The following is a 21,408-nucleotide window of genomic DNA, read 5'->3' on the forward strand; positions in this document are numbered from 1 at the left end:
CCCTATGTTCTGTCAAGTCAGCCAGTGAATCAAAGTCCTGCTGACAATTATCACAGGTGTAAATTGATTCATCTTCCATGTCTTCATCATCTTCGTTTCTCTCTTCCTGACTGGTCATGCTGTGTCTGTCTTCCAACAGTTGTCCGTCCTTGGTATCATACTCCTGGTCTCCTCCTGAGGCTCCTGCTGATGAAGCAGAATATACTATAATATGAATAACTGTGGTGTGGAAATATTAAGAAAATAAGCATTTATTAGTAATACATACGAAAAACTGAACAACAGGTTTGAGAAAGAAAATATCAAAATGATAACAGTGCTATATCATTGATAACTGACTACACGGAGTAATTAATATCTCAATTATACCTCTCAAGATGACTAAATTGAAGAATATTCAATAAAAATAGTTCATTTGGATTTTCAAAAATATGTAATATGCAAATAAAGATAATATTGTGGAACCTTAAATACATCGTACAAAAACAGTTTTCTATTAAAATCAGTCAAAATTTTGACTCAAATTCTGTTCCTTCACTCGTTCAAAAAACAGAACAACAAGTATCTGTGTGTGTAATTTAAGTTGGAATTTTGCAGTATGTGCATTTTAATTGCAACACCCTTCAAAAACAATACACATTTTACTGCAGTAGTTCTAAAAACCAGTTTTTTTTTATTTGTTCATCAGCTGTGGGTGTTTGTGGCAAGGTGAGCATTTAACATGCATTCCTAATTGCCCATGCAAGGGTGGTGGTCAGCCACTTTCTCAACCACTAAAGTAAACACAATGCAAGTATACTCTCAATATTGTTAGGAAGGAATCTACAGGAATTCGAGTGAGCAACCCTGAAGCACTGACAATATAATTCTAAGTCAGGATGGTGCAAGGTTTGGAAAGGAACTTGCAGGTGATGTCGTTCCCATGATGTTTCCTGATTATTGCTTGCTGTCTTTGATCCTCTGGGAGCTAGAGGATGCAGATGTGGAAGGCCCTGTCGAAAGAGCCTTGACAACTTGCCACAATGCATCGAGTAAATGGTACACACTGCAGCCACACTGCGCCAGTGTGGAAAAAGCAAATATTTAAGGTGGTGAATGTGGTACAGATCTGGATGGTGTCAATCTTCTGAACATTAGGGTCACAGAGATCTGTAGCATAGACAAGGGGCCTATGGGCCATCGCACCCGCAACGTTCAGAAACAGTCACCTAGCTAATCCAATCCCTTTGTCCAGCACTTGACTCATAGCCTTGTATGCCTTCACATCTAAATACTTCTAAACTGTGGATTGCCTTTGGAGAGTCAACAGGGTAGTTATTTGTTGTAGAATGCAGTGGTCACTCCCAGTACTACTTTTATGGGCAAATACATTGGAATAGGTAGATGGTGAGGACTAGGTCACATAAGGTTTTCCTTGTTCATTTGTTCAACACCTTCCCCAGGCCTAGCCAAGGATATATGCATTTCAGAACTTTGCCAACTTCGAGCAGTAGTGGTGCTTCCAAACTAATCATGTTTGGCTATGTAGAAATATTGTGTGTCCTTGATGCCCCAAGTGCCATATTAAAGTGGTCTTCAGTATGAAACAGCAGTGTTTCATCAACTGAGGGACAGCGAGAGGTGGTAATATGCAAGAGGCTTCCTTGCCCATGTTTGAGCTGATTCCATTAGACATCATAGGATCTGGAGACAATGTTTGGTGTTTAGCTCGATACCTGGTCATTCACCTGATTTTATTATTCGTCAACTTTCCTTTACTATTTGACACAGAGTCGCTTACTCAGTTATTTTAGATGTTCGTTAAGAATCAACCTTATTGCTGCGGAATTGGAATCAAATGTGCACAAGACACAGTGAGAACAACAGATTTCATTCCTAAAGGACATCAGCAAACCAGATGGGATTTTGCGACAAGTCCAGTAGCTTCTTGATCATCGCCGAGAGTCGAGATGCATAGTCCAGTAATGTTACCACTACACGACTGTTCCCAGCACTCAGCTTCTATTTATGTAGCGGCATTGTTGCAGATATTATTTCACACAAGAATGTGCACCTATATGCAAACAAACTCTCTGGCAATCTTCAATATTGTCAATATTGGGATGTTTTTCCAATGGCCAGCATACGGATGGAAGGCAGAAATTCTTCCTCAATATTATCAGGAGCAAGCAAGGTGTGGCAGCTAGCCAGTTAAGGAAGTTGGGCAGGCCTCCCAGACTGTCAGCCTAATCAGAGGGCCAGAAACTTTTGCAGCCTCTACAATCCTACCAATTTTTTTTTGGCAGTACCAAGCAGGCAAAACATCCAAAGAAGAAAAATCCTACCATTGAAAGCACTGGAACAGCCCTGCATATGCGCAACCCCACTTCCCCTCGGGCCACGTAACCTACGTGGAGGCTGCTTTTTTGCAGCCAACGGCCGCCTTATTCTTACAAGGGGCAGCTCCACAACTGGCAAAAGTCCATGGAAAATGATCATAATCAGCCTTTAATTTATTAGATTCCACTCACCTCTCATCTAAGGCAGGCATGTTAAAGCCATTCCCACTGTAAGAAACCTCCCCAGAAGTCCGGGTGCATCGTGGAAACAACCCAATATGTTACCAGCCCACGCCCCATGGCCAAGTATGATTCCACCCCATTCTGTGTGTCTCTGTGTTGATAATATATGATGAAACAAAGCATAACAAAAGCTTGCAATTGCTCGTCATAAAAATATGAAGTGCCTGAAACATTTCTGAAATATTATAAACATCATGATTTTGTTCGCCCTGGAAGTAACAGCACCTCATTCACATAGGCAATAAGAGGATGTTTTCTGATGATTTTGACTATAAAAAATTAAAACACTCAGCCATGGCAGGATTTAAGGGAAGGTGAATTTTAGTGAAAAGCAGTTTGATGCACATGCGACAAAAAGAATGGGCATTGAACTAGATAGACATTACTGAACTATTATATAGCAATTGGGCAACTGGCACATTAAAACTGAGTTGATTTCCCATATAAAATTATAAAGTCTTGCTGTGCTTTAGACCAATACGATAAGGTGTCTTTCCAAGTTTCACGTTGTTATCGGCTTTTGTCCTCCTGGAACTCTGACCTACTTGACCTTTCTGAGCTGTCATTTGTCTGATTTTGACAGCCGATTGTATCAAATGCCAAGAACACCATATGTGAGAATTTTCAATGGACTTAATTTTTTTTTTTTAAATTGTCAGTAAACAATAACTACAGCAAGATTTATGGTCGCTCCACAAAATGAAAGCAAAAAAAAACTTTAAAGAAGTCCTTTAATCACATTACAAGCGAAGTGAATTGATAAAAATGCAATTTTATATATAGACTCTGAAAAGTATTTTTAAATTCACTACTACAATTTCATTCTGTTTTAATAATATAATTAAAGCTTTTATTTTAGATTATTTGGGAATTATTTCCAGGACTGACATTAGATATGTGAAAAGTACATTAAATTCAACAGTAAAACATAATTACTCGAAGTCATCCAATGTATATTTTGTTGTGAAAATCCAAAGTAAACATTTTTTCCTAACTATCATTCTTGGTACATGCTATAAAATAGATATATTGAATAAATCAAGCCAAGTAACAACAATTTTCAATAAAGAAGTTGTAAGCAAACTGAAAAAAAACAGTTACCATCCAGGCAAGATCACATAAATACACAATGTAAAGAAACATCAACACCGTGAGCAGCTCAAAGCTTTCTCCCTGAGCGGCCTTTGAATCCACATGACAGTATGACTTCTGTCATGTAAATTTAGTAGCATGGCTTGCACATCACATTACGACAAAATTATGTTTAACTCTTCCAGGCTCTTTAATTCTCGGAACAATAACAATTTCATTTAACTTTTGTTGTAATGAGTACAACATAACAATTTCTAAAAAAAAACTGATAACAGCATGTTCTGACATCTAGTGCATGCACAAGCGAAATTATAGTTTCAAAAATTTTCATTTTTATATCATGATAGCATTTCAGGTGGGTTCATTACTGTAAGAGCATTGGATCTTGACACTTTCTGCTTTCTATTAATAAAATAATTGGTAGTTTACAAACATATTACAACTTTATACAAGTACAAACATTTACGGAAGTCATAAACATTAGAACAGAAGAACTCGGAAATAGGTTTGAGAGTGATCTCATCAGAAACATGCAGATTTTTTTTAAATATACAGATAAATAGCTGCATAAATGTCAGCCTGAGATCTGTAGGCAAATTCATGCTAGCAATTATAAGAAAAAAAAACCTTAGTTTGCTTAAAGCAATGACACTGCTGAAAAGACCCACAAACTCAAATGTTAAGGTTTTTCAGTGAAGCTCTGGGTTTCATCATAGAATCCCTACAATGCGGAAACAGGCCATTTGGCCCATCAAGTCCACGTCGACCCTCTGAAGAAGGTCCTACCCAGACTCGCACTCCCCAACCCTATCCTTGTAACCCTGCATTTCCCACGGCTAACCCACCTCGCCTGCACATCCCTGCACAGTATGGGCAATTTAGTATGGCCAATCCACACAACCTACATATTTCTGGACTGTAGGAGGAAACCAGAGCACCCGGAGGAAACACACACAGGCACAGGGAGAATGTGCAAACTCCACACAGACACAGTCACCCGAGGGTGGAATCGAGCCTAGGTCCCTGTCACTGAGGCAACAGTGCTAACCACTGAGCCACCACGCCGCTCCCAAATGGTAGTTCAAAACACACATCACAAATATACAAGGTAAGAGAAACCTGGGACTGAAGCTGACCATATTTTGGCTATTTGAATTTCACCAATTTTCATGAAGCGTTTCTCTCTGCGAGGTCCAGTGAATTTTTTCCACATTATTGCCCAAACCTATCTCATTAACTGTGCTGCCCCACTCACCCGACACTAATCTAATTCACCAAGTCACTGAACGCATTCCTGGCTGCATTCCCCTAAATTCAGCAGTATCCTTGATTCCAATACCATCTTAGAAATGCCATTGTGCACCTCACAAGCATTGTCACTCCGGAGCTGCCCTGTATGACTTTAGGCTATTTAGTGGACACAGTGGCAGACAACGCAAAGTTGGCACTCCACTTTGTGGGCAGAGTTCTCAACGTCTTGACAGTAGGCACAGCGCAGGGGAGGGACTTCCCTTTCCCCCAGAAGTGCCAGAGTAAACGATGCTACCAGACCCTGCCATCTGGTCTGAGCTCACGACCTGGGTCAGTGTAGTCTCCACAGTTCCAAGGAACACCCAGTAATGCAAGAAGGTCAATGACTTTCTCCATTCGCCAGTGTAGGTGTCACCTTCTTTTGTCTGCTATCTTTTTTAAATTCATTCACATGGTGTGGGCACTGCAGGCTAGGCCAGCATTTATTGCCAATCCCTAACTGCCCAGAAGTTAACTAGAGTCAAACACATTGCTGTGGATCTGGAGTCACATAAGCCACTTAAGCCATCACTTAAGGTTGATGATAAGGCTGACCAGGAAGAGGGTGTTGATGTTTGCGGATTCATCTTCACAGTGAGATGGATCCTGGAACTCGCAGTTCAAGGTGTTGCTGCTGTTGCCTTCCACTGTCCTGTAAATCCATTGGCTTAAGTGATCAAGATCTCTTTGTACTCTTAGATAACCTTCTTCACTGACAACTACTTTAGGAAAAAGCATATAATTGCATAAAATGAGTGGCAGATCATTTGCAGATTCAGGGCAGAAACCAAAATGTCAGTCAAAACAATTATCAAAAAGCATTTGTAGCTGTAATCTTTTCAACATCTGCTCCTTTATGTACTGTTTATTGGTCATATTCATTTCTATTTGCTATGGTGTTCATTGGTATGCTCCCTGCCCGTTCAGTTGTGACGTATCTCTTTTACAAACCAAGAATTTTAGACGATCGAGTATGAATCCAAGGCAGTAATTTTCATGAGTTAACTACATTGCAGTCAAGTATGTTACAATTCCAACCATGTTACACCATTAGTATAAATCTTTTTGACTGATTCACCAAAATGACCAATTGTTTCAATTTTGTAACTGCTATAAAGAATAAAAGAGGCTTTCACCAGGTTTCTTTAATTAGCTCAAAAATAATCAGTTTATGACAAAATATGGCTGATATGTAAAAACGTGGCAAATAAGTAGATATCAACTAACATTTATTATGCAGGAAATCTAATTTGCAGAAAAACAACTAACTGAATTAGTTTCTCAAGTTATGGAAGTGAATATAGGGGGTATGGACAGTAAGTTTGCAGATGACACCAAATTAGATGGTGTAGTGGACAATGAAGAAGGTTATCTCAGAGTACAATGGAGCCTTGATCAGATGAGCCAATCAATTCAGGAGTGACAGATGGAGTTTAATTTAGACAAATGTGAGGTGTTACATCTTGGTAAGGCAAACCAGGGCAGGACATCTACAGTTAATGGTCAGGCCCTGAGGAGTGTTGCTGAACAAAGAGACCTATGGGCGTACTTTTATAGTTCCTTGAAAGTGGAGTCGCAGGCAGACAGGATGGTGAAGGTGGCATTTGGCATGCTTGCCTGCCTTTTATTGGTCAGTGTCTTGAGAATAGGAGTTGGGATGTCAGGTTATGACTGTAAAGGACATTGATAGGGCCACTTGGAGAATATTGTGTTCAAATCTGGTCTCCCTGCTTTAGTAAAGATGTTGCTAAACTTGAAAGGGTGCAGGAAAGATTTACAAGGATGTTGTCAGGGTTTGGAGGGTTTGAGCAATAGGGAGAGACTGGATAGGTTGAGGATTTTTTTCCCTGGAGCGTCGGAGGCGGAAGGATGACCTTATAGAAGGTTATCCAATCATGAGGGGCATGGATAGGGTGAACAGCCAGGTCTTTTCCCCGGGTGGGGGAGTCCAAAGCTAGAGGGCAGAGGTTTAAGGTGAGAGGCGAAAGATTTAAAAGGGACCTAAGGGGCAACCTTTTCATGCAGAGGGTGGTGCACGTATGGAATGAGCTGCCTGAGGAAGTGGTGGAGGCTGGTACAATTACGACTTTTAAAAAGGTATCCGGATGGGTACATGAAAAGGAGGGGTTTAGGAGGGATACGGGCCAAATGCTGGCAAATGGGACTACAGCAGTTTAGGATATCTGCTTGGCGTGGCCAAGTTGGACCAAAGGGTCCGTTTCCCTGCTGTATAACTCTATGAGTTTATGATAACTCTCAGCCATATTTCCTAAACTTCACAGATCTCTGTAATCAGAAAATGTAAATTATAATATTAAGATTACTTTTCTTCAATGTCTGTTGACTATGATGGACATGCTTCCCACATAAAGAGACTAAGGTTAGGGTTTCCTGTCCACATTGTGACGTTACATGATACTAACTCAACTAAAAAAGTAAAGGATAATACGCTGAAACGGACACTTCTTCAGGATTCATCTACATAAGCACACTTCTAACCAAAGAACTTTGTACTGAAATGTTAACTCTGTTTTATCTCTTCATAGATGCTGCCTGACCTGCTGAGTGTTTCCAGCATTCTCTCTTAATATGTCCGATTCCCATTCACGTCACTCAAATGACAAAATTCCTTGATGTAGCGGCAGATGCTTCAACCGTTGACTGTTTTTTGGCACTGTGTCTTGTTCCAAACTTAGCTACGGGGGATATGTTGGAGTTAAATACTTTACATTTAAACTATTAATCTACATATCAATGTTCCTTTTTAACAGTTAACTGTATGTCGTATATGAACAGATTTACCTAAATACACCCAAACCTAAGCAATACGCTTGCAAAACAAGATTTAATACAGAGACTTCAATGGTTTCTTGTACAGCCAAGACATCAATACCTGGAGTCTAATCATTTCAAAAAAATTATTTTGGAACTTTCAATTAATTAGGTGGTTTACCAATTAAACAAAGGCATTAGTGGCTTTGTTATTTTCAGCTTATCATCCTGAATCTTAATTTCCTAATTTTTGTAACCAGGGGAAATGAATGTAATCATTTTCTCTAAACAGCTTGAAAAATATAATTTTAACCCATATCGCAGAAAACAAATCTATAGGTTAAATTATTGTTAAGTATTGGACTATATCAGTTTGTGAGAAGAGCTTAATTCTAGTTTTTGCAATTTATTTAGTTTTTCAACAGTTTTATATTTCATTGCATCATTTAAAATAAACTTAGCTCTCATACATTGTCACTAATCTGGTGTTGAGAGGTGATGGCCTTGTGGCATCATGGCTGGACTGTTAACGCAGAAACCCAGGTAATGTTCTAGGGACCCGAGTTTGAATCTGAATTCAATAAAAATATTCTGGAATTAAGAGTCTAATGTGACCATGAAGCCATTGTAGATTGTCGGAAAAACCCATCCTAATAGCCTCTAGAAAAAGAAACTGCCAACCCTACCGGACCTGGACTACGTGTGACTCCAGACCCACAGCAATGTGGTTGACTCTTAACGGCCCTCTGGGTAATTACGGATGGGTAATAAACACTGGCCTAGCCAGTGATGCCGTCATCCCATGAATAAGAGAAAAAGAGTTAATGCTTATCTTATTTAATTGCTGAAAATGTTACCTTGCAAAATTTTCTAATCCACCAGCTGTGTTAACACACGTACAGACTTCTGTTTTTTTTATTCGTTCACGGGACGAGGGCGTCACTGACCAGGCAGTAACTGTTGCCCATTCCTAACTACCCAGAGGGCAGTTCAGAGTCAACCACATTGCTGTGGACTGGAGTTACATGTAGGCTAGACCAGGTAAGGATGGCAGTTTCCTTCCCTAAAGGACATTAGTGAACCAGAAGAGTTTTTCCAACAATTGATAATGGATTCACAGTCATCATCAGATTCTTAATTCCAGATATTTTATTGAATTCAAATTCCATCATCTGCAGTGGCAGGATTCGAACCGAGATCCCCAGAACATTATCTGGGTGTCTGGATTAACAGTCCAGTGATAATACCACTAGGCCATTGCCTTCCATTACTGGCAGGTGTTGGAGGCTGGACTGCAAGATCCACTCCAGTTCTTCTAAAAAAGAAACTTGTATCCCATTAAATTAGTTCATTTGTTTATTTGCCAATTGGTACTCAAAGAAGTGTGATGAGATTCTCCAGGCCAAGGCAGCCATTAAGAAGTCCAAGAATTCTTGGTTGACAAAGTTATTCATTTTGACTACCCATCTCTCTTCTGCAGTTACATCTGTGTCCAGATGCCCATCAGGAGTGAACATGCAGCATCCACTTGAGGCCGATCACAACTGGTGGGTACCACGGGGTGGAGTGTGCTGCTCCACCCAAAACCACTTAGAACTTTAATTTTGCAAGTTTCCATTAAGGTTTAGTTTTTCTTACAGTATTTACCTAAGCAGGAGACATGCACGAGTCCACTTGTTCATTTCATTTACTTAAAGGTGAATAAAGAGGCATGTTATCAGAGTGTCCCTTTAAGAGAGTGATCATTCGTGTATTTTGTTCAGTTGTCAACTTATACTCAAAAGAAAAACAGTATAAAAGAGTGCTCATGACACAGATGATAGGTTGTACCTCCCTCCCTAACAGTAACATTTTAACGTAGCAGTTCAAGGCGGTGGTAGCACCTTCTTGAGTGCTATTCTGGATGGGGAATAATTAATGGCCTTCCAAACAATAATCATATCCCACAAATTTATGAAAATAGGTTGACTTCTAAATTTTTTTCATTCATAGGGTATAAATAATAATGACAAGGCCACACTTATTGCCCATTCCTAGTTCCCTTTAAAGTGTGATGGGTAGGCATTCACCTTGAATCACCTTGGGTTGATGCTACTCCCACAATAGTTTTAGGCAGAAAATTCCAGAATTTTGATCCATCAGCCGGGAAGGAAGGCATCCTATTGATGAGGATGTACCCTGGACACAGCTCCTTGCACCCTTCTCGGGGATAGCAATTGCAAGGTTGGGTCCACATCACAGCTGTTACAATCTTGAAAGGGATTGTTAACATTTAAAGAAAACACCCAGGAATTCACTGAGTGGACTACATCTCAAAACTTCATATTTTTAAACAAAAACAAACTTTACTGTACGCAAATATAAATTCAAGAAAACAACATCGCCACAAATTCTTATGGTTGCTTTTAGTCATGATGAACTCTATTATGTTACCGATGAGGAGTTCCAGCAAAGGCAGTGCAAGTGTATTGTTCATCTAAAGCGATGATCCCCAAAATGGAGAGAAGTCAGATTACATTTGATTTGTTCTCCCTCAATCCTCTTGTTTATTATTATTTGCTCATGCAATATGGGCATCACCGGCTGAGCCAGGATTTACTGCCTGCCCCTAATTGCCCTGTAGAAGGTGGTGGTGACTTGTCTGTTTGAACCACTGGTGTGTAGAGACATTTGCAATGCTGTGAGGCAGCTTCAGCATTTTGACCCAGTGGCTCTGAAGGAACAGTGATATGGTTCTAAGTCAGGACAGTATAGATGGGGCTTGGAGAGAAGCTTGTAGGTGGTGGTATTCCTATGCATCTACTGCTCATGACCTTTTGGTGGACGAGGTCATGGGTTTGGAAGATGCTGTTGAAAAAAACATGGAGAATTTGCTGAGGTGCCTCTTCGAAATGGACACACGGCTGCCATTGCATGTCAGCGGTGAAGGAAGGGAATGCTGAAAGTGATGGATGAGGTATCAAGCGGGCTACTACGTGTGGATGGCATCGAGCTTCTTGAGTATTGTTGGAGCTGCATTCATCAGGAAAGACCGGTTTGTAGGATTTGTGGCCTCAGTCCTGCTCTTGTAGACAGCATTTATATGTCTGGTCCAGTTCAGTTTCTGGCCAACCCACAGGATGTTAATCATGGGAGTTTCAGCAATGGTGATGCTATAGAATGTCAAGGGACAATGATTAGATTCTGTCATGTTGGAGCTAATCATAGTCTGGACTTGTGTGGCATGAATGTTACTTGCCACTGACCAGGCCAAGTCTGGATGGCATCTAAGTCTTGCTGCACATGGTTACGGACTGTTTCAGTATCCGAGGAATCATGACTGCTGCTAAACATTGTTTAATCGTCAGTGAGCATCCCCAGTTCTGACCTTATGATGGAGGGAAGTTCATTGATGAAGCAGCTGACCATCGTTGGGACTAGGACACTACCCTGAGGAAGTCCTGCCGAGATGTTCTGGAGCGGAGGTTAACCTTCAACTACCACAACCATTTTCCTTTGTGTTAGGTAGGACTCCAATTAGCAATGAGCTTCTTCTTCCCCCCGCCCCCGAACCCGATTCCAACTTACTCAAATGCTTCGAGGGTTCCATGATGCCTTCATATCAAGGGCAGTCATTCTCAGTTCACCTCTGGAGTTGAACTCCTTTGAACATTTTTTGACCAAAGCTGTAAACCTGTCAGAAGTAACCTGGGGCTGGCAGAATCTAAACGGAGCACTAAAGAGCAGGTCATTCCTTTGCAAGTGCCACTTGATAGGACTGTCGACAACCCTTTCCACACTTTGCTGACGATCAATAGTAGGCTGATAGAGCAGGGTCGGATTTGTCCTGCTTTTGATGCACAGGAGATAATTGGCAATTTTCCACATTCTGAGTCAACACAAGTATTGGAACTGTACTGGGATGGCTTGGCTAGTGGAACAGCTAGTTCTGGAGCTCAAGTCTTCTGGCATGGTGATTAAGCCTGCCAACAAGGGTGGTGTTGTTGTTGTCTGGCAGACTGACCTCTACGTTGCAGAGGCTGAGTGCCACCTCTCCCATGGATCACGACCCCACCATGGAACAGCAGGTTACTGTATCCACAACAGTCGCTAACCTCATATTATCTGTTGATCTCCCCCGCCACTGCCTCCAAGCTCATAGTTTACCAACCACGCACAGCTTGCTTCTACCTCCTTCCGAAAATCTACAAACAGGACTGCCCAGGCAGACCCATGGTTCCTGCCTGCTCCTGCCCCACAGCACTCATCTCTTACTACCTTGACTCAGTATCTTCTCCCCTTGTCCAGTCCCTGCCCACTTACATCCACAATTCCGCTGATACTTTGTGTCAGTTTCAGAATTTCCAGTTTGCAGGCTCCAGCTGCCTCCTCTTCACCATGGACATGCAATCCCTTGACACATGCATCCCCATCAGGATCATCTCCAGGCTCTCCACTCTTCCTGGAAAAAAAGACCTGAACCGTCCCCCTCCAACAACACCCTCCTCTGCCTCCCTGAGCTTGTTCTCACTCTGAAAAACTTCTCTTTTAACTCTTCTCACTTTATTAAGTACCAAGGGGTGGCCATGGGTACCTGCATGGACCCCAGTTATGTCTGTCTCTTTGTGGGGTACTCCACGTTTCAGTCCTATTCCAGCCCCCACCCAGAACTCTTGCTCCAGTACACTGACGATATCATTGGTGCTGCTTCCCTCTTTTGTCCAGAATTGGAAAAGTTTATCAGTTTCACTTCTAATTTTCACCCTGCTCTCACCTTCATTGGGTCCATTTCTGACTCCTCCCTTCCTTCCTTGGTATCTCTGTTTCCATTTCTGGGGATAGGTTGGTCACTGATATCCACTATAAAGCAACTGACTCCCAGAGTTACCTTGACTATGCATCCTAACGCCCGGCTTCCTGTTAAAAACAAACTTTTTCCATTCTCCCAGTTCTTTCATTTTCATCACATTTGTTCTCATGATGCCAACTTCAACAGGGGTGCCTCTGAAATGTCCACCTTCTTCGTCAACTGAGGAGTTCAGTCCTCACTCCCTCTCTTTCATCCCACAACAGCAATAGGGTCACTCGTCCTTACCTACCATCCCACCAACATCCACATCTAAAGGATCATTCACCACCTCGAGCGGGATGCTATCTCCAGACACATATTCCCCTACCCCCCCACTTCAGTCTTCCACAAATACCCCCAAACACCCACTCAACAGCCCCATGGCACCTTCTCCTGCAACTGCAGAAGGCGTAACACCTACCAGTTTACTTTCTCCCTCCTCAGTGTCCAAGGGCCAAGCACACCTTGCAAGTGAAACAGCAGTTACTCAAGATGTCAGGATGCAGCCAACTCTCAGATGAATGAATAATTGTGCATTCTTCAACAACAACTTGTATTAATATGGCAACTTCAATGAAACAAAATGTTCAGAATGTGGCCCAAGAGTATTATAAATTAGCTACTGACAAACAAAATCAATATTGGAACAGATGATTTGAAGATCTTAAAGGGTGAGAAGAGAAAAGTATTTAAGTTTAGGAGGGACTTGCAAAACAAAAACTACTTTAAAAATGCATCTGACAAACATTGAGACAATCCCTTAAATTTGTCAATGATAATGCAAGGGCAATATTGAAAAAAATGGTTGACAGTGGACAATTTCACTTCCTTAGTGAAGCTCTATGATGCACCCAGTTAATCTTATGTGAATCTTTGCAGCTGGAATGCACATGCTAAATGAGGACAAAGATTTCACCATACATGTATATGCTTTAAATGAGCTTTCTTTCAAAGGGCTGCATGAGACATAAATTCACAATCTTATGTAAGTCGCAAAACAACATAAAAAGAAATATCTGACATCTTCGATTCTGTTATCTAATATAAAGGCAGAAATGCCTCCACACATTCACCACAGGAACAAAACACCTAGGTTGTTTCTTTTTTTTTTTAATTACATTTGGGATTGTTCAATAGAAATGTCGTTGCACCTAATTCAATAACCACCATTCTGTGCCATAGAAATTTCTGGTCTCACTGAGGTCTTTATAGATTGTTTCAATCTTTGAAATACTAATATTACATGCAATTCAAATAGAATCCTACTTCACAACCGTACAGCAGAAGCCCTGTGGCAATTTGATAGTTCTCAGCAATATTGTCCACAACTACTTCCTTTCCCCATTCTCACACCATGGAACAACTTTTAGCAATACTCCACAGATATCAATTATATCTATCGTGTGGCCCAAGTGCACCATTTCTTATTGAATTGGTGGTTCATTAGGAAAATTTCACTACTTTTCCAACATCCATATGAATGGACAACTACTACAATCCAGCAGCTATCAAGTTATAATGCTGTCTCCAGGTATTGAAAATGCCCTAGAGTTTGCTGAAATGCACCAGACTGTTTAGGCATTGCCACAAGCCAACAGGGACCCCCTGACCCAGGACTTAAATAGTTTAACAAACAGAAAATAATTTGGGATTATTTTGGTCTGTTTAAGCCCCTCCAGAGATGCTTCAATTCCCTGAATATGCCTGCTGCATCTCCCTGATCACTTTCCAGGTCACATGATGCAGTGCATTATACCTAACTTCATAACATCTTGACTGCTCCAAAGGTACTACATAAATTGTTTTTCAGGACCTGTTTTCAGATAAAAGAATTGCTTCTCTTTGCAATTATCTTACTCATTGCTTTTGACCAGCTAATCAAGCTGCATCTTCCACTTGCACGTGGCTTTGGCTGCAGGGGCAAAAGAATTATTTGCCATATCATCAGTCAAGTCCACTCCACACAAGCTTCACTTTCATCAATATCCTTCTACTGGCTGAATGTTTTGCCCTCTACACAACTGGAAAGCAAAGGAAATGCCAAGGTATTCACAACTACATGATCAATTACCATGCTGCTCTGAACCCCATGCCGATACCATGTAATTGGTTGTAATATGTCAAGTGATTTGTTGCGAGAGGTATAGATTTGCAACGCAGTCCTCAAGATAACATCCGAATTGTTTCAAATGTCCTGCAATGCGTTGGCTGGGTCAGTTGTACTGCATTTCAGCTTTGTTCCTTCTTCTGAAAATTAAATTATACTGCAGATTCTCAAGTGTACAGACGCTTGGACAGAATTCAGTGGTGGGGACCTATCTTATCCTGATTTTTGTGCAGTTCTTTAACATATGCTTATTATTTTGAAATTGTCAGTTTTCCCCTATTCTGAAGCTTGTCACAAGATTTTTAGTCAGCTTTCATTACACAACACCAGCTTCTACTTCTTTCACCTCCCAGAAGTATTCTGGAATTCACCATAATTGTTCTTCAAGATGGTGCTCCAGAATATTGCTTGTAACATATATGATGATCAAATTTATGACAATGAAAAAAGATTAGGAATACCCATGTCATGAAGTGGTACCTCATTCAGCCACAAAAAGACCTCGTCAATCACATAGAGAACACAAAAACAAGATCAGAAGAGAAACAATCTAGCCCAATCCATCCAGATTGCATATTTATTATCCAAAAGTACAATGCCCAAGCTATTTCTCTCTTGAATAAAAAATACCATGCAATGCTGTAAGAAGTAGGAGCAGTCAGTCAAATCTAACCAACTAGATTCACCAAAGCTTAACAAAGGACATGTGGAATGAAAACAATTAAAATAATGCTAATGCGAATTACGGAGTTTCAGATCATCATGCAGTTGGATGTTAAATCATTTCCTAAAGTGTCATGACTGCATTCCAATTTGGGAAAACACTGATTTATTTTACTTCAGTAGGTGCCAAATACTGTCTATTAGTTTAAGCCTACAGAGGCCTAATTAAAACAATACTGAGATCTTACTACATTGTATTGCTGCTCTACAATCCAATCAAATGGTTAGTTGCAATCACATATCGCATTTGAGAGATGAGCATTAAAGGTTTAATATTTCACTTTAGATAATTAAATTCAAATATCTTTCAGACTTCCAGATCATCAAATTCAGCTTCAAATATACAGAAACAATCAAGAAATTTAAAATGTACAATTTAATTAATCCAAGCTGAAAAATAAACTTTACTACTCCTCACTTAGTGAGCTAGCTGACAAAAACATTAGTGAAATTTTAGGTCACAAATGCAAATTCTAAAGGATTTACAACTTCTTGGGCCTGACTACCAAATTAATTGTTACAATCCAGTTAAGGACAATAACCCTTACTCATAAAGTAGACAAAGCATGAGTTCCAGGGGACTTGCTAAAATAACAAAGTCACAAGATTCGACAGTTTTGAACAAACAAAAATTTACTGTACATATTAGTACAATATAACCTATAAAATTCATGTGACTTATCTGTAGCACCTAGAATTAACATGGTAAACGGGAAATGTGTGATGATCAAATATCTCAACGCTCATCAAATAGCAAATGCAATGGGTTCTTGAGTAATTGCTCCCTGATGTTAATGATAGAGAGTTGTCAAATTGGATTAAAGTTTTAAGGGATTGCAATTCTTCACCAATCTGACCATGAAACTCCACTTGAAAACTCAATCATGGACTGTTTCGTCAAAAACTGCTCCTATTCAGGTCGATCATACTCCTCTCCTAAGTCTGTGCTCCCCTGGTTGCGAAAACTCCTCTCGAGTACTCATTTACAAGCATAGCTTCAGCTGTTCACCAACAGCCAGCTTTACCAAGCCAGCACAGTCCCTGCACCTCAGCCCTACCCCAAGCTCGAATCTTGTTCGGTTATATATGTAGTATTTACTTAACGTGAGCTTTTCAACCACCTCTCCCTCAGCTGCACCTGCTTCTTCTGAGCCTCTCAATATTTCGCCAACACAAAGCCAGTGACCTTCCCACTTTCTTATCTCTCCTCGACTTCTGAGTCCTGACTTCAACAATTAGTTGCCTACTGATTCTAAGACATTCTTTCTGAATTCTAACAGCACAGAGCCACCCAAATATTTTCAGGTGAGTCCCACTACACAGAATCTGCTCAGTTCAACTGTTTTCCCAGCAGTCCAGCTAACTATTGCAGTCCTAAAATAAAGTCTACGTCTTGTCCTGCTCCAAACTGTGACCCTGAAAAGTAGTTACAGTGACCAGCTAACTGCTCTTCGGGCCTAGTGACCCACCTACTTAACCCCAACTCAATCACTGATTTGAGTTTTGCCACTAACAACTCTGGAACCAAGAGTGTTCTGAATGTCACATTTCACAGAAAACACTGGATTTAAATATCATGTTATTTACATAACCGAGCACTGGTGCTTTTGCGCACATCTTTCCTTTATCTCTGCAAAGCTTCCTTTTAAGTGCATTGGCACGTGTCACTATTCTCATCAGTTGCGATAATTCCACATTTACGTTCATTTTCCAAACTCGAACAAACCAACTTCTCAGTTTGAGGTAAGAAATGGTCAAAATTGCTACCTTGTGTGCCAACAATTTCTCTTCCCTCACCAAAATCGCTTTTGGCTTTTTCAAGAACATTACTGAGACTTTTTTTTGTGTGTTCCAATACAAATGCATACATTCCTGCCAGATTTGATCTCTGCACACTTTGAGATCTTTCATTTTCTCCTCATCTCATTCCAAACATGCCTTATTTAACTCTTTCCAAGTGATATCCACAGCTTCCGCTTTCTGTACTTTGATTTTCCTTTCCAGCACTTATCTCCCACGCAGTTCACAAAGCACTTCCTTTAAATCCTCTTTGGGTTTTAAATAGTCTTTTGGGAACTGCATACTTACTTGGATTCCTGCTATTACATCCTGTGTCTCAATACTGGCAAGCACTCCTAGTTTGGTGTTGTATCATTAACCCTTCAAGGTCACTTTACAATCTCAATCCCTTCCATTGAAAGATCTGCATGGGCAGTTCCACAGGCTCTTTTATGGCTTCTGTATTGTCCATTATGCAGACACAGTGACTTTACATGCACAGAAACAACTTTAGAACTAGGGCACTCCTTCCAGGATGATGAAGAAAACATGCTGTACAATACAAAATCTATATTTTTAATAAGCTATTAAGAACAACTGCAACCTTACAAGGTCCCTTTATCACGCACAAATTAAACTTAGGTATTGATAAAGACAGACACTTCCCATCAACACCCTGTTTGATTCAGCAAACATTTTCAGGAAAGATCCACATCCTTTACTAACAACAAGCTCTCAGCTGAACAACTACTGTACAGTATTACAATTGTTTTGGGCCTTTTCTTAGGCAGAAACGGGATGATTTCCCCTTCAAAAAGAAACCCTTTATAATCCTTGACATCCCTACCTATTTCTACTTTAAAAACATTAAACACAAAGAGTTTCTTCCAAGCTTCACTTTCTGATGCAACTTTCCCTATAGAAATTTCTGCCATGTGCACCAATGTCACTGGTTTATGACCATTTCCTTTACCAAGTGAAAATTCAATCAGGTCTACCAATCTGGTTCCAACAATTTGTCTTAGACACACTGTCATTTGCCAATGAAACATACAAGCTTCCTTCTATATTATCCTTTTTTCTAAAAAAAGGAACTCAAACTTCATCTTTCTCCAGAAAGTCAGGTTATTTTTATTCCCCCAGCTACCCAGTTGTTTTCCATAGCTGCCTATGAGAAAAATTACAGGCAGAGATGCTGCCTCTTTATCTTGACACTCGACATTTGTCCAAATAGCGTTCCAATATCAATCAATCCTATTCCTGAAATGTGCCGTACAGTTATAATCTCCCATTTTTAAAAGTTTGCTCTAACTTCAATGAACAAAACCACTGATTTCATAATATTGATCTTTCCCCAACGAATTCAATACTGAGTTTCATCTTTTTTGCCCTAAGCCTTAATTGGTAAGCTTAAGGAAAACTCCAGCACTAAATACCACAGCTTTAACTGTCTCATAACCTGAAGGTTATTCTTCCAAAATACTAGAATAAACATCCATCACTTTATCAGTCAAGACAATTTATTGTGCACGTGTAAGGAGTTCATGACTCCTTTGGTCACTTGAAATTTTTAGCAAACTTTCACGAGACAGAGAAAAATCTCTCTAGCTCTTCTGTAAACTTAAGACCAAAAAGGAGATTTTTGGTTTAAACTAACTTTCAAGTGGAGATCACCTCCTCATCTGAACTGATAGAGTCTTAGCGCACATGCGTGATGTTTTCTTTTACCCAGTTGATGCTGCCTCATCTCTTCCTATCTTTGACCTTCAAAGACTTACCTGTCCCTTTTGATCCTGAAGTGCTTTATCTGTAGCTGAATTCTAGATAACACAAGCTATGTTTTATTTGGGTTAGATGCTTCTTCAAATCCAGATGTTGTGCTATTACCTCAGCTACATTTCATTTTTAGCTTTGGCTTCTCAACTTTTGTGCTAATTCTATTTAGCTACCATTCATCAATATATGCACATCACTCAGCGATACATCTTCCTTCTCAGAAAAGGCAACCGACATAGCCATTTTGGTTTTCACTATGGCTATAAAAATTGGTCATGAAAATGTTAAACACCTTTAACCTCGTCAAGTTCCAGCGTATTTGTCTGTAGCCTACAAATTCTGCAAGAGCCACAAATTATGTTATGAACCGTGATCAGACGGCCAAATTTACAGTTGTGATCTCGTTAGGGACAAGTAACCTTTATTTATAAAATAGACAAAAGGTGAGCTCCAAGGACATACAAAAAGAATAAAGTCGCATGATTCTGCAGTTTTGGACAAACAATAAGACTTCACTATACAAGTTAGAACAATACAATCTACAATACATATACAACTTATTCATAACACACAAAATTTACATATGGTACACATAAATGATATAAGGTGAATGAACAGTCCACAATGCACATCAATTAGAAGATGTAATCAAGAAAAGATCTCATGGATTTCTCCTCCCAAATGTTAATGGCAGTGGATCATCAAATCTCAAACTTTGCAAGGAATTGCAATTCTTCACTTTTGCTGATCTGGCCACGAGGCTCCCTCTCAAGAGCTGCTCCATCATGGACTGCCTTAATGGGTGCTTCTGCTCTGGTCGATCACACTCGTGTCCTCAATCTATGCTCCCCTGGATGCCAAAACCTCATTTAAGTCCTCATTCACAAGCATAACTCCAGCTCTTCACTAACAACTACCTTCACCAAGCCAGTCCAACCCCTGGGTCTTCTAGCCAAGGCATTGTGGATGAGTTCAGAAGAGAAAAGTTCCCACAATCCATATTGAATTATGCTATTGGAGTCAGGACAGTGCTAAGGGCATGACAATTAGTCTTCAAGATTCAGCTAGTGAGGAAAGAAACAAAACCAGCCAAGTTTTCAATTCTGATTACTAGCCAGTGATCTCTGTTGGAAATATATGTAGACTTTAAGAACATACCGTTGCGGCAAGATGAAAAAAAATTGATAGCCAGTTAGCCCATTTTAGCTCGTCAAGACTGGACAGTCCACTCACCCTCTCAGAGAATTCAATTGTGTTTGCAAATTATTCTAAAGCCTTTGCAGTCCCTCTCTATTCAGACTGCTCCTTATCAATTGCATAAATTGATCAATAAGTGATGTGGAATTTTCTGACATTAGTCCTAAATTGTGTTTTAATTGTTTGATCTCAAGGCCAGTTACAAATAATGAGGGAAGGACAAAGAATGTTACTGAAGTGCATAAACTTAAAAATGATAGTCAGGAAAAAAAAAATCAATTGATCCATTTAGTCTATTCAAGCATTTATGCTACAGTTCAGTATCACTGTGTTCAATGCTCCCCAACAGCCTGCCACACACTTCCTACCTTTCATTCAGTCATGTACAGCTACAAGACTGAGAGACAATCGCCTTCTTTAAAGAAAATAAAAAGCCAGCTTCTACAATTGTTTTCCTATGCCTCATTCTCCTGACTTGGGATCAGATATCCTGTCACTATTCCAGACTCTCCTACTGCCAGAATACCTTGTCAGCAGAGACTGTCTTGGCTCCTGCTTCAGGAATGGTCACCACGATAAAGTATTTGGAGAAACCTGAGCCTGGGAATTTACTTCAGGAAATAAAAATGATGGTTTTGAGGAGAAGGATGAGAAAGGAAATTGGTACGAATTAGCAAATGGGGAAGAAGAAAATTAGGCATGGGATATTAAATACATTAGTGATTCTGGTAGTCAACTGGGGTCCAGAAAAATTTCAAGCTGGCTTTAAAGATACTCGGTCATTGGCACAATCAACACAGTTACTGGATAATATGGAAAGTGACTTGTATCGATGAACTAGAAACATTAACTTAGTAATGGAGAAGAATCTCTTCACTAAACCTAACTATGCATATTTTAAACCTTGAAATAGGGTTCAATACCAGATCTACAAGTCATATTTTAATATGTCTGTAGAATAAGTGAACCATTTCTGGATGCCATATACCCCACACATCCATCTGGACGAGGAACCGGAGATATGGTCACACTATTATGGCAGGAGGTAGATCACCTTCCTTGAAAGGCTGTACAATTCTGGAATAAATTACCTGGCCCTTTCAGAAGAGCAATACATTTGGAAGTTTAGACTCACTAGGGAGGTAATTACTGAGATATGTGCATCGCTGGCTCCAGTTTTAGAGGATCCTCAGTGATTTCAACTGTTCTGCCTTTGGCTGTTAAGGTTACAGCAGTCATTAACCTTCGGCTACAGGCTTTTTCCAGGTACTCGGAACAACACA

At 40.1% G+C, this 21,408-nt stretch overlaps 1 protein-coding gene across 7 annotated transcripts in view; it reads right to left on the reverse strand.

Moving 5' to 3' along the window:
- znf423 (zinc finger protein 423) overlaps positions 1-21,408 on the reverse strand; it is a 333,162-nt gene that overhangs the window by 232,651 nt on the left and 79,103 nt on the right. For 5 of the 7 annotated variants that reach the window (XR_007263796.1, XM_020528461.2, XM_048605858.1 and 2 more), the window contains one exon: positions 1-186. This exon is cut by the window's left edge and continues 18 nt beyond it. Coding sequence is in view for 6 of the 7 variants with exons in the window: in XM_020528461.2 (XP_020384050.1) it covers positions 1-186 (186 nt within the window). In the remaining variant the exon portion in view is untranslated. Of the gene's footprint in view, positions 187-2,510; positions 2,533-21,408 lie in introns of those variants that run through there. The other 2 variants (XM_048605859.1, XM_020528463.2) reach the window with 2 other exon arrangements.

Source organism: Rhincodon typus, chromosome 15 (genome assembly GCF_021869965.1).
Source record: "Rhincodon typus isolate 14 chromosome 15, sRhiTyp1.1, whole genome shotgun sequence".
NCBI classification, from domain to species: domain Eukaryota; kingdom Metazoa; phylum Chordata; class Chondrichthyes; order Orectolobiformes; family Rhincodontidae; genus Rhincodon; species Rhincodon typus.